Genomic DNA, 18,811 nt, shown 5'->3' on the forward strand with positions numbered 1-18,811 from the left:
CAGTCAGAGGATGAACTCTGAAAGCTACCTGGACCCCTCACCCATGGGGGCACCTGAGTTGCCCAGCCAGGGGCATTTAGGGCCAGACCATGCCTCAGTGCTGGGCAGAGAACAGCAGGGATTTGCTCAGGTGGAGCTGTACTTAAACGAGCCCTTGGCACAGGACTGTGGTAGCACTGAACGTGTTGGCAGCTCTGCTTACCTGGGTGCTGGGAGCATGGCTTTCCCCCTCCCCTTTGCTGAGTCTGTGTGTTCTCTAGTCCCTGGGTGTCACTTACTGGTGATTTTCCTTCCATCACAGGTATTTCAGGAAAAGGGCCAGGAGCCTCTGGGAATGCCGATGCTCCAGGCAGTCCTGCCGGTGCCTTTGCTCGCATGTCGGACTCAATTCCACCCCTCCCACCCCCACAGCAGCCCGTGGGTGAGGAGGATGAGGATGACTGGGAGTCATAGATGGGGTCAGTTGAGCATTAGTGTCAATCTGCTGCTGTCTGAAAATTTTAATAAAGTTGAAAGAAGCAGGTCCTTCCACCTTCATTTTGGTAAAAGTGGGAAGTGTCATCAATTAAGGGTGTGGAAAGGGAAAGCCCAGCTGTCCACGCATGGCTGGTGGGGACCAGCCTTACAGCACAGCATCACCAGCCACAAGCCAGAGGGCACCAGCAGCTAGAAGCAGGTGCCCCCCCTCCCTCTTTCACTGGGGGGCAGGCAGAGCTTGTGCAGGGTTGGTACCCTCTGAAGGGGCAGGAGACTCACAATGGAAGTTTCTCATAGGCAGCTCTTTCTTTCCCTGTGGGGCTAATTAACATACAGGGAGTGGGTAACAGCTCTTGTGTCATAATTTTAAGTATTCTTCATTGTGAAGAGCCTTGAGAGGTAGCATCCAGCTGCTGAAACTGGGCAGAGAGGAAAAGGAAGCTCCTGGGAAGAAACTTGCTCAGGATGACAGAACAAGCTGGAGCCGGCTGTGGGATGATGTAGCTGTCCCTGTTGTTATTGCTGCCCTCCAGCACTGACCTATAACCTTGGAAAGAACCCCAGGAATGTTAACCTAAAAAAGTTACTTTTAATTGAAAAACTTAAGCAGTAGAAAGAACAGAGCAACCCTCTGCCTAAGCATGATCACAGGAGAAGTGCTATATTATGGCCATATCCTTATTCCCCTGGAAAGAATGAACTGCTCTTTGAATCTACTGACAGCTTGAAGCAAGAGGATAAGAAATGTTACCCATAGCTGCCTTGTGGCTTACCACTCCAGCTGTGTGTTATTCCAACAGGACACAAACTAATGGCCTGCTAGTTTACAATTCCTGTGAAAAGCTCTATGTTGTCATTGACCATCAGGCCTCCTACATGTGGTGGTTGATGGGAAAAAACAGATGTATTCAGTTAAAATAATTATGCTCCCCATACTTAATGTTTTGAAAGTATTTAATCAATTTAAATAAAACCTTAACAGCTGTAAACAAATAGAAGCCTGCTGCTACTACCTTCACCTGCCTCAGACCTACAACCAGTTTCCCTCCCGGTTATGGTGCTGAAGGCTGTCTCACCATCATAGTGCTCAGATACTGAACAGCAAACATCCACAAAGGAGGCAGAATGCAGAGATTTACAAAGTCCATGGTATACAAAAGCAGATTGTGTTGCTTCACCCATTTTTCAGAGGTGCAACTCACAGAGGTGAATACCGTCTGTTCTCTGGGCCACATCACAAAGCATCCAACTTCCCTCGATGGAACTGGGAACACACAAAACCAGACAGTTTGTCCCTTTACTCTAAAGGGAAGACTTGAGACAAGTCAGGATGGGCACAGTGGGAAACAGTCTGGGGAGCAGTAAATGAGATAGAAGTTCTGACCTTTCTTAATTCTGCAAATGCTGATCCAAAGGCAGGTTTCACCTGGGTTCTCTCCCTGATCCACTGTGGCAGTTTGTTAAAGATGGCAGGCCGTGCATATCTGTGGTCCAGGAGCAGGATGCTCGCAAAGTCCTTCTGGTGCCGAATGGCTCTGCCTGTACAGAGCATAAAAACAAAAAATGGCCCAGTCAAGTGTTTGTTCTCAGACAAGGAGGCTCATGTTCCCATCATCTCTAAGTACGATTACCCAGACGACTGGGTAATGCTTCCTTTCTCCCACCCTGCTCCTTCAGTGCTGTCACATTTCGTACCCCCCAGCCTGTCCAAGGAAGGATGAATTACCTATTGACTGGTTTACTGCCTTCATGCACAGGTTTTCAATCAGCACTCTGCTAGGTGCCTGGCCAGCAGCTCTGGGCTGGAAAGGAGAAATAGGCAAGTCTGAACATGAGGCAGATGTAAATCAAATTAGGGAGTCTGAATGACAACGTGAGGCAAACGCTTTTACCCCTGCAGAGTGAGTGGGTGGAGAGGCAGACCCCAAGCAGAGAGCAAGGAGGGACAGAAGAAAGGCTGCAGTCAGAAAACTATGTTGAGCATTCACAAAAAGCCAGCCCATGGTCCCCTTGAAGGCAGAAATCCTGTCCCCACCTGCTCGGGAACAGCACATCCAGTGAGCAGTAAGAAAGGACAAATGACCCAAGACAAGTGATCCTGGCAAGCAGCTTCTACCACCCTGCCACCTCCTCTGGGGTAAAGGGTCCTTGCTCCCTTTGGAACTCAGAGTTCCCAGTGAGCCCTGATGGTATTTCCCTCCAGTGAGCTTCTTCCCTGTGTTTGGCACCACCTGTTCATGAGCTGCCTGGAGAAGGCTGTGCTCTCGGTACCACACAGTCTGGGAAACCACACACAGTCTGGGAAACCACAGCAAGCTCAGAGAAAACAAAACAAAGCCTTCAAAGGCATCTCTTGCATGCCTGTGCTGAGAGAAAAGTTAATACTATAAAGCAGAAATGAAACAGGCAGAGGTGTAATCTGTTACCATTGTTTTGTCAAGCCAAGCCATTTTTTCCTGAAGCTCTGGAGATTTAATGTTGGGGTAAGGCATTCCCACCATAATCACACATCTGCAAGGAAGGGAGTGCATTATTCTTAGTGTCTCATCCTATAGCACTTTGCCAGTAGACCAATAAATTAGAGGTCACTGCACCCCCGAAAGACAGCCAGCCCTGATAACCAAAGGCAGCAATAAAGCACAGCAGTCTGACAAGCACGTTCTGAACAGAGCTGCAGAGGGATTCAGGGTGCCAGAACAAGGGATTGTCTAGCACAGCAAGCCTAACTGCATCATTCACAGGAAAAGTAGCCTGGACAAGCAGGTTTACACCACCCAGCTGACCCTCCTGTTGCTTTAAGTGTCAGCTGAGGTCATGTGCTGCCCAGGATTTTCTGTCTATGCAAATACTGACGTGACCATCCTGCTTGGAGTCACCACAAGCCAGAGCTCACCCCTCAAGAAGGAGCAGTCACCTTACCTTCCCAGGTCATCAGAGAAGTTGATCCCTTCACTCATTTTGCCTCCAACTACAGAAAGCAGCAGGGCCCCTGTCATCTGTCCTCCTGCTTGGCTGCAGCGCTGCAGGAGAGGGACCATCAACTTAAACCAAAGTTGGGAATATTTCTGTGCTTCAGAAACACTCCCTCACGTGAGCTAGAGCCCTCTTGTTAAAGCTGCAGTGCCCTCTTTAGCAGCACTCCCACACCAGTTGGGATGCCACACTCCCACCAGCCTGCCAGCTCGGCTTACCTTTATGCACTTGGCATATTCCACCAGCACCTGCTCCACCTGGTTGGCTTTCTTAGGCTCCTGAAAGATCTGTCACAGACACAGGGCGTCAGTTGCAACAACAGGAAGCAAACAGTTTAAAGAAAGCAAATCATTTCACTCTCACACCATTAAACAGCATATGGAACTGAGATCAGGGAAAGGCAAATTGCCTGAAAAACCAACTTAACCAGCACCTTTCCCCTCCACCATGGAAATGCACTGCATGTTCACTTTCCAGCTGGGCTATGAAGGGAGCAGCAGCTGCTCCTGCCCTTTCAACATTCCCCTTCAGCTTTGGCAGCTTTGTTTAATTCTGCAAGAAGTTAGAAGTTATCCAAGAGCTGAGAGGCAGGAAAGCAGTGTGCACCTCTTGCACCCATGAATCAAGATCCTCCAGGGTGAGGAGACTTTCCAGCTCCAAGATCTTGGAGGACAATGACAGGACTGATCAATTTGAATCACTAATTAATTCCAAGTGATAGCTTCACTTGCCCAGTGAATAAATCAGCTTTTTATGCAATGCATAAATAAAGTAATATATCTTTATGTTATTCTTGCATGCCTAATTCGTTACTGAAAGCCCCTGCAATTAATTAAGCTGTATTTTGATTGATGCTGCACCTTGGCCTAAATCACAAGTTGTTTTCCTAGTAAACAAGAGGTGCAACATCTGTCTTCTCTGTGACAGTGAAGAATCTAAAGGATGTGTTTTTCGTTGGTTGGCAAGAAGTACTATCAAATTTTACCAGTCAAAATCAGTCCTTCAGTAGAAAAATAACTGGCAATTACAAATAAAGGCCCAAACTAACTTATTGAAGAGTAGCTATTTAATCCTTTGATTTAAATTAATTTTCCCTACATTATTTATATACAATCTCAGTGTGATGTCACCACAGCCACCTCAGGACTTGAGCCTTCCCCTGCTATGGTCTGGTCTTGTGTGTTGGCAGCTGAAAGTCACACTTGCTGCAGTTTACCAAACTGCCTTGCTAACGCATATCCAATTTGCTGGAGACTGCAAAGGCCAAACAAGAATAAATCAGAGCTGAAAGGCAGAACAAACTGTGTGATTGTGGCACAAAACCTTGGAGGCACCAGCCAGAGCACTGGGACCCTGACAGGACACACCTGAAAGGCACAAGGAATAGTAGCTGTACAAACACGTGGAGAAGGCGAAGCATAATGCTTCCACCACAAAAACCTACAGGCAGATCCATGTGCCAGAATGCTGGCACCAAGGCTGTGAAATATCTGGGACTGTGCTCTCCTAATCCACATGGTAAGTTATTGAGCTTTTGGTAAACAGAAGTCACAGTCAGGGTATATGTAACTTTTTCACCCCCCTGGCATGTGATCAAAGATCCCTGCACCACACCCTGAACTGCTTGATCTTCAGTACGCCTGATCTTCAAATACTTGTGAAAAGTCATTGCAAAGATTTTTATATTTGCAGTGATCTCCCTCTTTAATGTGTTTCATCACTCCTTTAGCAGGAGTCACCACTGCTGGTCTTCCAGTTCTCATCTGTGTTACATCTACCAGGAAGCAAACCACCATTTTTCCTATGAACTGCAGTGTGGCCCCACTCTGCCTAGCCCTCAAGGGACACACTGAGCCTGGGAAAAACAAATTCCCTGTAAGAGCTCAATCTGAACAGCCTCCCCATCCACACAGGAACAAGCCTGCTGGTGATGGAAAGCGAAGACTGTCTCCCCCCATGACCACTACACAGACTGTGCACTTATAAAAACGTATGGCTGCATTCAGTCTAATTTAGATCCCAGCTCAGTGATCAGCCACCCGGGAAGTACCATTTATTTGTAACTGGAGGGATTAGCCAGATAAACATCCTCTCTGCTCTGCTGTGCAGGGTATGAGAACAACTCGGAGAGAGAGGCCTGTAGTGCATATGTAATTGTTTGATTTTTGAAACCTCCATGTAAAGTACCAACTGCCCCGGCTGCACAATCACCTTCTTCTTAGTTGCCAGGCGGGTGAGCAGCCCTGTCTTCTCCCAGTGTGCATACACCTGCTTCTCATATTCATAGGAGGGGAAGAAGCACACCACACCTCCAGGGATCACGTTGCACAGGTTGCAAAGGATCCGACCTGTCTCATCCATCTGCAAGAGAGGTAAGAGCATATTGTAGCTGGCAGGAGCTCCAGCTAATGCTGCTCCAGTTCTGTGCTCAATCCCAGGATCACACTTTCCCTGTGACGTGCCTTAGGGGAGGAAAAAATGTGGGAAATATGCCAAGACTAAGAGAACTCTCTAGGGGAGCTGAGCATCACGAAAAAGTTCTTCATTTCTCCGCCTTTCTCCCTAACTCCGGGTTTCTGTTTGCGCTGTGGAGCACTGGTCACTTGGGAAAGGAGGGTTTGCCTCAGTGGATGGGAGCTGTCACACCAGAACAGATGCTGAGAGCTAGTTAGCACGTCTGGTGGAGATTCAGCAGGGGCAGAGCAGATCTAGTGTCTGGCCTTGGGTGTTTACTGGCCTGCCACAGGAAGAAGTAAAAGTGCCAAAACACTTGCTGCTGCCCCTGTGGTTTGGGCTGCATTTTGCAGGGCTGCCCTGCTCCACTGTCACTGAGCCCTTCAAACTGTGACACACAGTCAGAAACCTCCTCCTGATGCCCAGCACACAGCTGCAGGATCTCCGTCCAGCCAAACAGAAGTTGCTGTATAACTCATCTCCAAAAGCTACCTCTGAGGAAGCAGCTCAAAATCCCTTTTGCTATTGCTCTTTTTCAATTACCTGGCAACGCACCTGCCCCGAATCTTACGGATTTCCCTTGCTGTGGCTTTTGATCAGCCCACCTTTCAAACAGAGAGCATACTGTCCTATGAAATATAAGCATGTGAAGCAAAAAAGGGATCCAAAGGAAGGAAACAAAGGACAGACTGACCATCTGGGGCAGGTCTCTTGTCTGGTAGGTGAATTCCAGCTGCTGGTTGGAAGGACCATTGCAGAGGATTATGGGTAAGATGTTTTCTGGAGGAATCACATGTCCTGGAGCCAAAAACAAGTAGTGAGAGTCAACATCACTGCTGTTGGCACAAACCCCACAAGCTGAAGAGCTTCACCTGCATGACAGAGGCAAATGTTTTCCTGGCTAAGCCAAAGTGCTTAAGTCACTCAGCTGCTCCGACTTCCATTCCCTGAGCCCCTGGGAAGAAGGCATGGCACACTGCCTGCCAGTACTGGCACTGAGGAAGCTCAGAGTGGAAGGGAACTTGCACGCCTTTGCCTGACAAAACAGCACCAAAGGCAGACTGCAGCACTTGCAGCTGATGACCCCTCCCTGCCAGCCTGGCACACTCACCACAGGAGAACTCCAGGACACGTGCAGGGTCCACACCAGCACAGGACAGCAGCTGCTCTCGGAAATCAGCCACCTACAAACCACAAGCCACATGTGAAGTACCAGTGGCCCAAAAGACACCACACCAGAGGCACCTGTACTGCTCCTCGAGCACCAGTGTCGAGGGAGCACCGGCCAGATCCCTCCGGGATGAGCACATCGGGGACAGGGAATGCCGAACACACACAGCCCCCAGCCCAGCCCGTGCTCCAGGTCCGCCGGAGAAGCGGCAGCGCCCCCTGCCCGCGCACATCGGGACTGATTTTCCTGAATCCCTACGGGATGGTCCCTGTGGGCTCCCTGTCCCTGCAGAAGGACAGATGGTATCACAAGGTCCTCCAACTGCTACCCGTGCTGGTTCCAAACTACCAAGAGCTCAGCCTGTATCGTCTTGAGGACAAGAAAGGCTGACGAGGGCAATCCTGCCCTTGCACCTACAAGTTTATCCACAAACAGGCAGTGACAGACACCTCATGCAGGGAACCCATACCAGGGAGAAAGGGCAGGTAGGAGAGGTATTTTCCCACACACACCACGGGGAGCAAGAAGAGCAGCACATTCCAGTGGGGTTTAGCTGCTCTCTTTCCATGCGTGATTGCAGACAGCCATCCTGAGATCCCAGTGCAGCATCCTGATTTCCTCACCGGCTGCATGGTGCCTCCAGCAATGATTACAGCACGGCATTCTTCCACCACCTTGGCAAAGTGGACAGCTGGATTCAGCAGGAGGAATTTGAGACTGCTCTGACCAACTGTGCCTTGGAAAAGGAGAGGAGGAGCATCAGGAGCTAGCTGTGGGATACACACACTCAGGGATATATAAGAGATTCTCCCTCATGCCCTGGGCACTCTGGCAGGTCCTCACTTCTCAAAGCAAGGACTTGCTATTCAACGCTGACAGAGGCAGTAACGCCAGCCTGGAAGTTACCTTCTGCTTCCTAATCTCCCTGGAGCTGTAGAAGAGGTGCAGTAAACTGCAGGATGAAAACTAACATCCAAAGTGGGAGCAGAGATCTGCAAACCCTGGCCCCAACGCCCTTAGTTAAGAATTCCTTTGGGGTCATGAACATCCTCAGACAGACCCAGCCTGCCAGCCTGCATCACATATGGCACAGAAATGTTGTTGCAGGCTCCAGATCTCCTCCCTCACTGTCAGTGAAGCTCCCTTCTTGTGACTGACCCATGCCACCTCTCCCCAGCTCGCCTTTTCCAGTACCTTGCCTGTTGAGAATGACTCTGCCATCTTGGTTTGCATTTGTGAGGGCTGACAGAAATCCTTCAATCTGCATCAGTGGAGAGGCAGCTCGGAGCTGGTCGTTCTCAGCCTCCACAGGAGGGCTCTGGGGGGTGCCTGCTGGCCCGGAAAGAAAAGGAGAGGCAGGCAATTTAGGCCATACTTCTAAAGACAGGGATTAAACATGAAGTATGCTCTACAGGAACATGATACCTGGTCTATGTGTGCAGGCAGAGAACAAAGACCCAGAAAAAGGGAAAACCCAAATTCTGTCTCATTGCTAAGAAAGAAAAGAAAAAAAAAAGATCTGGTTTTTGTGGTCGGCACCACTAAGCAGAGCTACACACAGTAGCTCTGGACCCAAAGCTAGCAGGTCACAGCAGTGCAAAGCTTGAGTGTGTGTGGTGTGAATATGGACTCACACCATCATTCAGCTTGGAAGGGACCTCAGGAGACCTTCTAATCAAATGTATAGTTGCCTAGGTCAACTTGTTAAAAAACACCTATGCAGGACACCTCCTGCAGTCCCTCATTCTTCAAATCTGCCTCCCACCTTTCCTCATGCAGATTGATGCAGGTTCCACATCCTCACTGTACCTGAAGGGGAGGATGTCTGAACTCACCCTCCTTATCAGATCCCTGCTGAAGAGTCAGGAGAAAGTTCTGCAAACCAGCCATCTTCTGGTTCTCCTTGTTGTTTTTCACAGCTGTGGCAGGGCCTCCATATCGCTCCACAAACCCAAAAAGCTGCCAAACAAAAGGCACATACACTAAGATACCAACAGTAGGCATCAGCCAAGATAAAAGCAGGTTTGCTGGTCTGCCACAGATAAAGTTCCTTAGTACGTGTTCCCAAACCAGCCTGATCAGAATCTATCAGCACAGCCCACAGCTTCCATTACCTTCCTACAGCTGCTGAATCAAAACCAAAACAAGTCTCTGATGCTTGTTCCTCCAGAACAAGTCTACCCAGCTGACAGGTTTGAGGCCAAGCAGCACAGAATTAGCACCCACTGGAATACCATGGTACACAACATTGTATGTTTCTTTGCTGGAAAAGCAAAAGTTAATCTGCACATATAGTGCTTTTTGCAGGAATCATTTTGTTTGCAGAGCAGGGTGGAGAAGACAGGCTCCCATCCCAGCTGCTGCATCTTCCACTTCACATTCCACATATGAAACAGTATTGGAACACTCCTGACCATAAAACCTCGGGGGCATGTACCTTCCTGCTGATGAGGCTCTTCTCACAGTAACGCTGAACCTGTTGGAGGAAGACAGAAAAATGAACTGGCAGTCAGTATCTCCTATCCTGCTGTCCTTGATTCCTGACCAGCAGGGATATCACTTACTGTGCTTTTGGGGAGAGTTGCACAGCTCTTTGTGAGCTCTGCCTCCCAGACAACAGCTTATTACAAAGACATTGCATCCAGAGTGGAAACACACAGTGCTAAGGGGCTGTGTCTGGAGGTCCAAGGGATGGGTTACAATACTCGAGTAGTATGGTTTCTGCATTCTCAGCCCTTACAGTTTAGCTCTGCCTACAGACAGCTTCTGCACTTGTACATGCTTAATCACTTGCTTCCCTCTACTCCAAGAGCACCTATCCAGCCTCAGTGCACTTCTACCCAGACTGCAGCAAAAGAGACCTATACACTCTTTTAGTATAGGAGGTGGGGAGAATCTGCCATGTGGGCCTTGGCTCTACTTCCAGCTCTCACATGCACTCCCCAACAACCTTGAACAAGACCACCTGTGCCCCAGCAGACAACAACATCTGCATTACCTTGAAGAGGTTTATATTGTCAATCTGGCTCTGAAATAGAAAGTCATTGATGGATTTTAGCACTGTCCCTGAAAGAAAAGGGGGTAAAGGAGAAAAAACTTTATTACTGCTGGGCCTGCAGCCCCTTACTGCCCACACCCACAGACTGACAGCTGCACACACCAGGAGTTCACTCCAGTCTTACCTGTTTGGGAAACTGTCTGACAGCCAGGATTCTGATTCACATTACCTGTAAAACATGAAACCAATTCAAGGAAGGCTTTCAATGGGTCCATCTCAAAATTAAGCAAGAAACTAACGATTGAGCTGATAGGTACACTGCATCATGACAAAACCCAAGAAATAACTACACCTCTGCAAAAATGTAGCTATACAGACAAAACATCAGTTCCCACTCAGTTTTATTTTGCCCAGCAGTGTAGCCTTACACTGTAGGACAAGCGTGCTGCAGCATCCTAAGAAGTACCACCTACATTCCTTCTGTGGCAGGAAGCAGCAGGTAGGGTGGGTGCTCTGAAGTGCTCACACGCTATGTAGTCATCATGCTGCAAAGGTAAAGGGACAGGGACTGCAATGCATCCCTCCTCAATGCAGCAGCAGGGAGCTGGGAGGCACAGAGGCTGGCAGGTGATTGGGAAGAAGGGAAAACCTGAGGACACCTCCATGCCCAGACCCCAACAACCAGAACAGGATTAATTGCTGCCACTCGCTGCGTTTCGTGTCCTAGCGTTTAACATCCACCTCACATCCCACTGTTGCAGCCTCAGTCAAGGAGCTGCACACAGGCTGCATTTTCTAATGAAAGCACTTCACTGAGTATGGGGAAGAGCAGAGTGGCAGGACAGAGCAGGAAGAGAAGTAACATCTGAGAGCACCACCAGCCCCCTGCCCCAAAGGGCTGCATTTCTCCAGGGCATAGAAGAAGGTCTTTATGAACTTAGGACAGGCTCTCCCCTCAAGACACGTTGAGGTCTAGCATGCAAATTATTAGAGAAAAAGAGCTCTGTGAACTCCTGTGGATCTAAACTCACAGCAAAATGGTAATTTTTTCGCAAAGGAAAGGCACCACCCAAGGAAGATTCATTCTGCAGAGGCATGCTGACACGTGTCGAGGCCTTGCTACCAGATGACCCAGGAGATTTATGCCACACAGCTCTTGTGCTGCACTGTCATACATCTGCTGTATTGCTCACTTGGAATCTTACACCATCCCCACTCAAATCAGATCTGAAAACCACACAGAAAGAGAAGAAAACTGCCTCCACAACTTACAATGTCATCTGCTGATCTTCAGCTAATGAAACAAAGAGAAGGGGTCAAGTAGACACCAGTCAACTTCCCCACCTTACAAAACAGCCTAAGAAATAAAATTACTGGCTTCTGAACCTATACGTGAGCAACACTTCCCCACAGCCTCTGCTGAGTGGGAAAGGGAACAGTGTCCTGAAGAAGCACTAACTAGCTCAGAGTCTATCAGTACCTCTGGATGTAGAACAGGTTTCCTTACCTCCCAGCATGGCCACAAACCGCTCCAGTAAATACAGGATCTGCTTAATGTACATCAAGTTCTTTGCCTTCAAACGTTTCCTATGAAAAATGAGACACATATTAGGCCCCAAAACATCTTCAGGCACTAATACAAGCTGCAGAAACAAGTACCTGAACTCTTCTTCATTTTGGAGAGACAGGAACCAAGAATGATTTCTCCCAGGCTCACTCTCCCTATTTGTGACAGAGCATAGTCCTCTGGACATCCTGCCCAAGGTCACCTCAAAGCACTCACCCACATATCCCACACTGTTCCTACCACCACCCTTCTCCTCACACATTAGTTACAGTTTGTTATTACAGTGGCAGTGATGCCTCAAGTCCCTGTTGCAATAATACTCCACAAACTCAAAGTTATTCAAAGCACTGAGCACAATATCCAACCACTGAAGGGATGACAAGATGCAGAGCCAAAACCCACATACAGCTTCCTCCTCCTCAGAGCTTACTGCCTCTACCATAATGCCAATCAGCACATGAAAGACTAAGGTCCAGGAGAGACATAAAAGACTGAATCTTTTAAAACTCTGCATCACAAAGTAGAAGTGACTAGAGGGAGATATTTGGAAAGGAACAGAGTATAAGGGAAAGCCATAATCCTCAGGGTATCCCCTTCTCACTGCTTAATACCAGCCCCAGGAGTCTGACTTAGACAGATTCTAGACAAAAATAATGAAGCAAGTGCCTTTTCATCTGCAGAACTATTAATGCAGTAACTTTCCATCAGGGAAAAGCAAGAAAGACTCTGCAGCCACGGGACAAGCCACGGCATCCACACTGCCTGCCACTGCTGCGCAGTTTTGCCCCAAGATCCTCACCTGTATCGCTCCATGTACTGGGACAGCTGGGAGTGGGCACAGCAAAGCTGCACAGACAGAAAGAAGGAGCTGTTGTTACCAAGGAGTGAAGAAAGGGCAGTCTGCTGGATGCAGAGCTCCCTCTCCATGGACAGGTCAGGCCGTGACTCACCTGAGAGCCGCTGACCTCCGCACTGTGGATACAAGTGATGGTGTCTATGAGGTTGTGGGCCTCGTCAATGATTACGACCTGGTCCTTCAGCTTGATCCCAGCAGCGCTCCTGGTAGGCTCATGCAAGAGCATCTGGTAAGGCAGCACCACCAACTACAGGAGAAGCACACACTGCCCTGATTCCAGCTCTCATCCTTGCAAACTTACGGCACTCTCCAACCACTCATTAAAGGCCCGTCTCAGAGGGCCTCGCGGAATTCAGCCAAGTGACTTATTATGGGAAAGGTAGGAAGAGAGACAGGAGCACACGCTTGAGAGGGCCACTGGGATGTAAGCTGAAGAGAAATAATTATGCTACAATTGCATATCGGCTCAGGTTACCTTCTAAATCTCCTCTGAAGCACTGAAAGCACATCTTCTGAGAGAGAACCAAGCAAGGAAGAAGAGCTAAGAGCACACCCATGTGTCAGTATTGCCTCACAGTTACTAAACCTTTCAAATACTTCAGAATGCTGAGACATACTCACAGCCTCCTTATTAACTTCTGATAGGAATTCTCATTTTCCTTTGCTTTCTCAGCAAAACTACAGCTGACAGAAACACAGCCCGTTTACAGACTCCCACATTATTGAGCAACAGCACTGGAGGGAGCAGGCAACTGGTTTATTTTTAGAGCGCCTGGCATTATTTCTGCTAAAACTGTACACCTTACCTGAGCAGCAGGAATGGCATATCGACTCCCATAGTATGGGCAGGCTTTGGTTTCCCTTCCCAAAGACACCAACTGCTCAATATCCTTCACTTCCACTAGAACTTCATCGCGGAGAAACTGCATTTGCTCATAGGAATAAAATGGGCACACGGCGCGGCTCACACGTCTCTTCTTCCCTTCATTCTCTTCATCACTCTTCTTTTCTAGCAGCAGAAATCACAAGAAAGCCATGAGCAACACACAACAGCCTAAAGCAACCACTGTGCAGAACTTCATGGATTTCAAAGCAAGCTCTGTCATGTATTTTTGACCCACCACTGATTTAAAAATTATTCAGCTTTAACATTTCCATCTCCACAGTGAACACTACTCTTGCCAGTTAGATTTAGCCACATGACATTTTCCAACATTTCCAGTGTGGAGTTAACAAACACAACTACCCTTCCGTACCAGAACTCCTGACCAGCTTAACACACTGAGAAAATACATCCAGATCTCAGCATCCCAGCCTGGAGAGCAAGAAAAGTAAAAGCCCTGGGGATCTCTAGCTCTGCTCCTCCAACCTGTCATTTCCAAGCTCCTAACACTCTCTTGCCAGAACTGATTGGCAATGCCCACTGTCTCCAGGCTCTTAAAGCAGCTTTATCAGCAATTGCTTCCCCAGGCTGGAAGTTCTTCATACCATGTTTGTTCTTTTGCATCTCCATGCAGCGGTCATTGATGAGCTGGAGAGCACCCAAGCGTCGCACCTCCTCATTCACACACAGGTTCTGGGACGTGCAAAGAGAGGAAGAGGAAGGGGGTCAACTCTGAACTGAGAGCCCCATGCTCTCATTGCTTCTTTAAAGCAATCTTAGGCCAGATTCCAAAATGGAAAAGTCTACCAGTCGGACAGTGTGCACACTAACTGCTAAAAACACGCTCAAAACCCATAAAAACTTAGAAAGGAGAAAAAAATGAGGAAAGGTGCACTGAGAGGGCTCACTGCTACACAACAGCTTCTAGAAAATGCTGCCAGACGTACTAGTAAGAGGAGCGCCTTCTCAGTGACTCAGACATCTGTAATACTCCACATCAGAAAAGGTAAAGCAGACTCTTGCATTTACATCAAAGGGTAAGTGACCAAAAGAGAGTTCACAGAAGAATCTACATCACACAGATCTGTGCTGAGACCCACGACTTAAGTTTTCCAGTGGGAGACTCAGTCAACCCCCGAGGTGCCTTCTGTGGCACCAGATCCACATACCTCCTCACAAAGTCTCTCACAGTAGGTTAACGTTCCCTCTGGGTCCCCAGAGAACAACACCACATACCTGCCTGGATCCCAGGGAAACCAGACGTGTGTCTTTGCCAAAAGGACTTTTCTGCACCTCGCGCACAAACTGAGAGAGCTGGGAGTGAGTGCGGCTGCAGTAGTAAATCTGCAGCAAGGGAGAACAAAGGGAAGACAAGAAGAACGTGGAAGCCAATCCCCTACCTACAACCAATCCTGCAAGGATGCAGCCAAGCACTTCAACAAGGTTCACCTTGCTCAAGCCTTCAAAAACACAAGTCTGAGTGTCACAACTGTTGAGGCTAAAAGCCCCATCTTTGTTTTCTCCTATCATTTGTCTTTGTTTCCATTTAATTTTCCAACATCTCTATAAAAACAAGGACTCACCATTGGAGAGTAATAAAATGCTATTTATTGCAGTGTGCTTTTACAGCAAGCCACAGCAAAAATTAAGCAGTGCTAGCAGAGCAAGCTGCTTAGCCAGCCAGTGTAGTCCAGAAGGAGATGAGCACAGCAGAACTAGTTGTCACTATCAACAAACTTGGTAGTTCTTATATAGTTAGTTCCTAAATCTTTCTGTACCACATGACTGTTGGAAAGGTGCAAGGAAGCCATAATTCTGCTCACTCCTACACTATTTTATGAAATGACACTATTTACTTTCCTCATCTCACCTTAGTCACATGCTCCTCTTCCAAATCATCATCATCTTCTTCCAGCCTAAGAAAAGAGAAAGCTCAAACAGTTCCCTTTCAGCAGATCAGTGGCAGTAAGAATCAAATTATGCTCTACTACAAGAGAGAGGTCTCAAAAGAGAGAGCTGGTTAAGGCATCTCAAAAAAAAGCCTCAGATCTTAACCCAGGTGGTAAAAGAAAAATCAGCTTTTTAAGAAAAGTGTAAGCGTGCACAATCAAGTCGAGCTTTGCTCTTTAAAAGGAAAATGTCTTTAGGGTTCTGCCTTTTGCAAATTCAAGAGGTTTTTTTCTTTTGATTCTGGGGCTTCTAAGCCCCAGGCATAAGTTAATCACTGCTATACCATTCTTTGGTGAGCTTATTTATCTATTTATTTGTGTAAAGCTTTCCCTGTAGAGGCAATTTACCACCCTCCAGCTATTGCACAAAGAAAAGCTTCAGGAAAGCCCTCGGCTGCCACAGAGTTCCTCAAAGGCAACAGCAGTTTAATGTTTGATAAACTGCATATAAATGAAGAAGTTAAGTATTTTTCACTTTTTAAGGCAGAAAGATCTGTCTAGATACTAATTACTAAATTTGTATTTTAAACACATTTGACTTTTTGTGCTGAATTATGACTTCTGGCTTTTGCCATAAACCAAATGCACGAGAGAGAAAACTGTGCGTGAGATTTTCATGCCGAAGCTCCCTCTTTAGAAATGTGAACATCTCTCTCCCTTTAGAGTATCAAAAGATGCCAGTGCTAATCTACAGGACTGACAGCTCCCTCTGATGTCCTGAGTTCCATTCTGCTTTTCCAACGCAAGGAACTTAATCTCGAGTCATTCGCTCAGCATCCAGAGGCACTTTCTGGGAAACTGGGCATGGATAAAGGCAGGACACTGCCAAGCATTTTAAGACGCACTCTCTCAGAAAGCATTTCAGGTTACTCTGATCAATCTAAGAAAAGCTTAAAAAAACAAACAACCAATTAAACAAAACCCCAGAACAACCACTACCTTACACAGCCTGAAAAGATGAGAAACTCTTTTGAATAAAATCTGCACCATTACGGGTGACATCTCTTTAATCTGAGCAAGGCAAAAACTACACAGAAAATGTTTCTTTGGCGTGGAACCCCCTCAGTCCCTGTCCTTACCCAGATACCACTTTCTTTTCTTCATCACTCTCATATTCAGCAAGAATCAGCTCCTCCTCATTGTGATCCAGCTGGTCCAGAACATCGTCTCCAGCTCCCTGTGACAGAGCCTCCTTGCTGAGCTGGAGAAGGCGCTTCGTCTCCTCCTCCTCGGATCTCTGAGAGGAACACAGGAGTGCAGTATTTCTCATATAAAAAGAGAGGCAGCACGAGCATCACTTCATGGCACAGACAGGTCAGAAGACAGCAGTCCCTCGCACACAGCACAGGGAATGACTTGCTGGGCAAACCCACAGCAGGGCAAGTGCGTGCACCAAAGGGGTCTGAAGCTGTTCAGCCCCACAGAATGCAAACAATCAAAGACTTGCCCACACAGACAGTTACAAAAGGGAAACATAAAGAAAATTGTATGCCAAAGGCCTGCTGAACTAATAGATCCTCAATGAAACATTCATGTATTAGTTGCTTAAAGTAGCCCAAATCTGCCTGAGGAAAAAAGTGCGTAAATAAACCCAAGCAAACATATAAGGATATAATCAAACACTCCATGTACATTTAATTCAAAACTAGGATTAACTCAGCATCTGTTTTAGAACACAGAGCACAAGACTTCCCTTGCTGGTTTTTTCTCCAGTTATGTGATTGTTATTCTAACACAGGTCTAGCCTTCAACAAAAGTTGCATTCAGCTGCTGAAGAACAGTTTCTTGGTTAACTTTGTGTCCTGATAAAGTTTGTTTTTCAATCTGAAAACCGTATCTTCCAATGTCAGTGAGTGTTTTATTACCATGGCATTATAAAGAAATGCAGTTGGTAAGCCCTACACAGAAGATTAATTGCTTTTCCAAATCTCTATAATATTTCTCTCATTTACTTTCTTGCTTTTTATCATGCTTCTCATTTCACAGGCTCTTCAGCCTCTTAAAAGAGACAAGGTCTTTGTTCCACTTGTTTTTTATTTCCATTCTTCACTATTTCTGTCACGTCCCTCTGACAGGAGTTGACCAAAACATTACATGACACTTGAGATGGAGCACACTAGAAACTAACAGCCTGGCAGCCTCATAAATCTGCCTACTGGGGACTTGAAATATGTATTTCTGGGAAGTTCCACTCGTACCATCAAAAACCTCTTAGAGCTAAGAGTACTGAGGCCAGTCCATTAATCTAAATTACAGGAAAATATATCTGAGAACATTTTGCATTCAGAAAAGAAACATTTCTGAACAATACAATCATGTTTACCGTGGAAGTAAACAAAAACAATTGTTCCCTAGTGGTGACTGAAGTACAACCAAGGCCTGACCTGGTTTCCTTTGGGTGATATTCTGTTCCCATGACCATAAATTTAATGACAGTTTTTATTCCAGAAGTACAGAGAGCTCACACATGCTCATAAAGCAGAGTTTTCAAAACAAAAAAAAATCTAAGTATTAAAACTTTTAAAGAGAAGCAGAGGGGCAGAGGTCATCAAAACACACGTCATTTCCACCCATACACAAACACACCCAGAGGAAATTATTGATGCACAAATTGTTTTTCACATCTGTACTTCTAAAACAAAATCTAACCAAAAATTTTGGATGGCAAATTTCAGCATCTGAATACAAAAGGCTCCTCGGAAAGGCAGTGTGAAGTCACAGATGTAAACAAGTATGAACAACACTCAATGTAACCAAAACAGAAGGTTCTAATCTCTGTGGAATAACTCACCTTCCTCTTTGCTGCATATTTTAACTGCACGTTATTGCGAATTTTCTCGAGACGATCTTCTCGCTTTTTCCTCCTGATCTGCTCTTCCTACAATAAAGGGAGAGTATTGTATTTAGTCCTCAACCCTTGGTATAACTAAGCTCTGGGTGTAGAGAAAAATTAACACTGAAATTGTTAGTACACAGGCCTGTTCTCCTCGAGCACCTACTGCGTGTTGCTCTGTTCAAAGCAATATTGTTTCCTGTCTTATGCAACCCGCAGGGCAATGCCTCATCCCTCTTCATGGAAACAAACTCCTGTGACAGACAGACCACCACCAAATTTGCCTCACGTGTTTTTCCACTCATCACCCGGGACACAGGAACAGTTTGCCCAGAGGCTGTGGAGTCTCCTTCCCTGAAGGCATTAAAAAGCCGTCTGGGCACAATCCTGCTCCAGGGGCTCTGGAGCCGGGAGGTTGGTCTAGATGACCTCCAGTGGCCCCCTCCAGTCCCAGCCATTCTGTGATACCAGCCTTCCCAATCCCTTCCTCGTTATCTCACCCATCCCCTACAGACGAGCGTTTCCCAACCTTTAGCCTGTCCACCTTGTCCCGCTCCTCCTTCCTCTGCACGAACGCCGTCACCCAGTCCGGTTCCCCGGCCGTGTCGGTGCTTCCCGGGTGTCCCGGCTCGGCCGGGCTCAGCCCCTCC

The 18,811-nt window shown here is 47.1% G+C and overlaps 2 protein-coding genes across 4 annotated transcripts in view; one reads left to right on the plus strand and one right to left on the minus strand.

Annotated features, from left to right (window-relative positions):
- The window catches only part of WASHC1 (WASH complex subunit 1), a 43,551-nt gene extending 42,137 nt beyond the window's left edge, over nucleotides 1-1,414 (plus strand). For 2 of the 3 annotated variants that reach the window (XM_029963531.1, XM_018080349.3), the window contains exon 11: nucleotides 302-1,413. In XM_029963531.1, the coding sequence (XP_029819391.1) occupies nucleotides 302-453 (152 nt within the window). In that variant the 3' untranslated portion in view covers nucleotides 454-1,413. Of the gene's footprint in view, nucleotides 1-301 lie in introns of all 3 variants that reach the window. The other variant, XM_025895965.2, reaches the window with a different exon arrangement.
- DDX11 (DEAD/H-box helicase 11) overlaps nucleotides 1,401-18,811 on the minus strand; it is an 18,824-nt gene continuing 1,413 nt past the window's right edge. Inside the window, exons 2-26 of the mRNA XM_018080072.2 lie at nucleotides 18,691-18,807; nucleotides 18,120-18,206; nucleotides 16,408-16,565; nucleotides 15,250-15,295; nucleotides 14,616-14,723; nucleotides 13,985-14,072; nucleotides 13,303-13,505; nucleotides 12,591-12,743; nucleotides 12,440-12,486; nucleotides 11,581-11,660; nucleotides 10,258-10,302; nucleotides 10,074-10,141; nucleotides 9,513-9,551; nucleotides 8,911-9,034; nucleotides 8,270-8,404; nucleotides 7,699-7,811; nucleotides 7,016-7,088; nucleotides 6,599-6,702; nucleotides 5,662-5,811; nucleotides 3,669-3,737; nucleotides 3,397-3,497; nucleotides 2,904-2,988; nucleotides 2,204-2,279; nucleotides 1,862-2,016; nucleotides 1,401-1,741 (exon numbers count right to left, since the gene is read on the minus strand). Of these exons, the coding sequence (XP_017935561.2) occupies nucleotides 1,712-1,741; nucleotides 1,862-2,016; nucleotides 2,204-2,279; nucleotides 2,904-2,988; nucleotides 3,397-3,497; nucleotides 3,669-3,737; nucleotides 5,662-5,811; nucleotides 6,599-6,702; nucleotides 7,016-7,088; nucleotides 7,699-7,811; nucleotides 8,270-8,404; nucleotides 8,911-9,034; nucleotides 9,513-9,551; nucleotides 10,074-10,141; nucleotides 10,258-10,302; nucleotides 11,581-11,660; nucleotides 12,440-12,486; nucleotides 12,591-12,743; nucleotides 13,303-13,505; nucleotides 13,985-14,072; nucleotides 14,616-14,723; nucleotides 15,250-15,295; nucleotides 16,408-16,565; nucleotides 18,120-18,206; nucleotides 18,691-18,807 (2,454 nt within the window). The 3' untranslated portion in view covers nucleotides 1,401-1,711. The remainder of the gene's footprint in view (nucleotides 1,742-1,861; nucleotides 2,017-2,203; nucleotides 2,280-2,903; nucleotides 2,989-3,396; nucleotides 3,498-3,668; nucleotides 3,738-5,661; nucleotides 5,812-6,598; nucleotides 6,703-7,015; nucleotides 7,089-7,698; nucleotides 7,812-8,269; nucleotides 8,405-8,910; nucleotides 9,035-9,512; nucleotides 9,552-10,073; nucleotides 10,142-10,257; nucleotides 10,303-11,580; nucleotides 11,661-12,439; nucleotides 12,487-12,590; nucleotides 12,744-13,302; nucleotides 13,506-13,984; nucleotides 14,073-14,615; nucleotides 14,724-15,249; nucleotides 15,296-16,407; nucleotides 16,566-18,119; nucleotides 18,207-18,690; nucleotides 18,808-18,811) is intronic.

Source organism: Manacus vitellinus, unplaced genomic scaffold, assembly GCF_001715985.3.
Source record: "Manacus vitellinus isolate BGI_N305 unplaced genomic scaffold, ASM171598v3 scaffold_5_pilon, whole genome shotgun sequence".
NCBI classification, from domain to species: domain Eukaryota; kingdom Metazoa; phylum Chordata; class Aves; order Passeriformes; family Pipridae; genus Manacus; species Manacus vitellinus.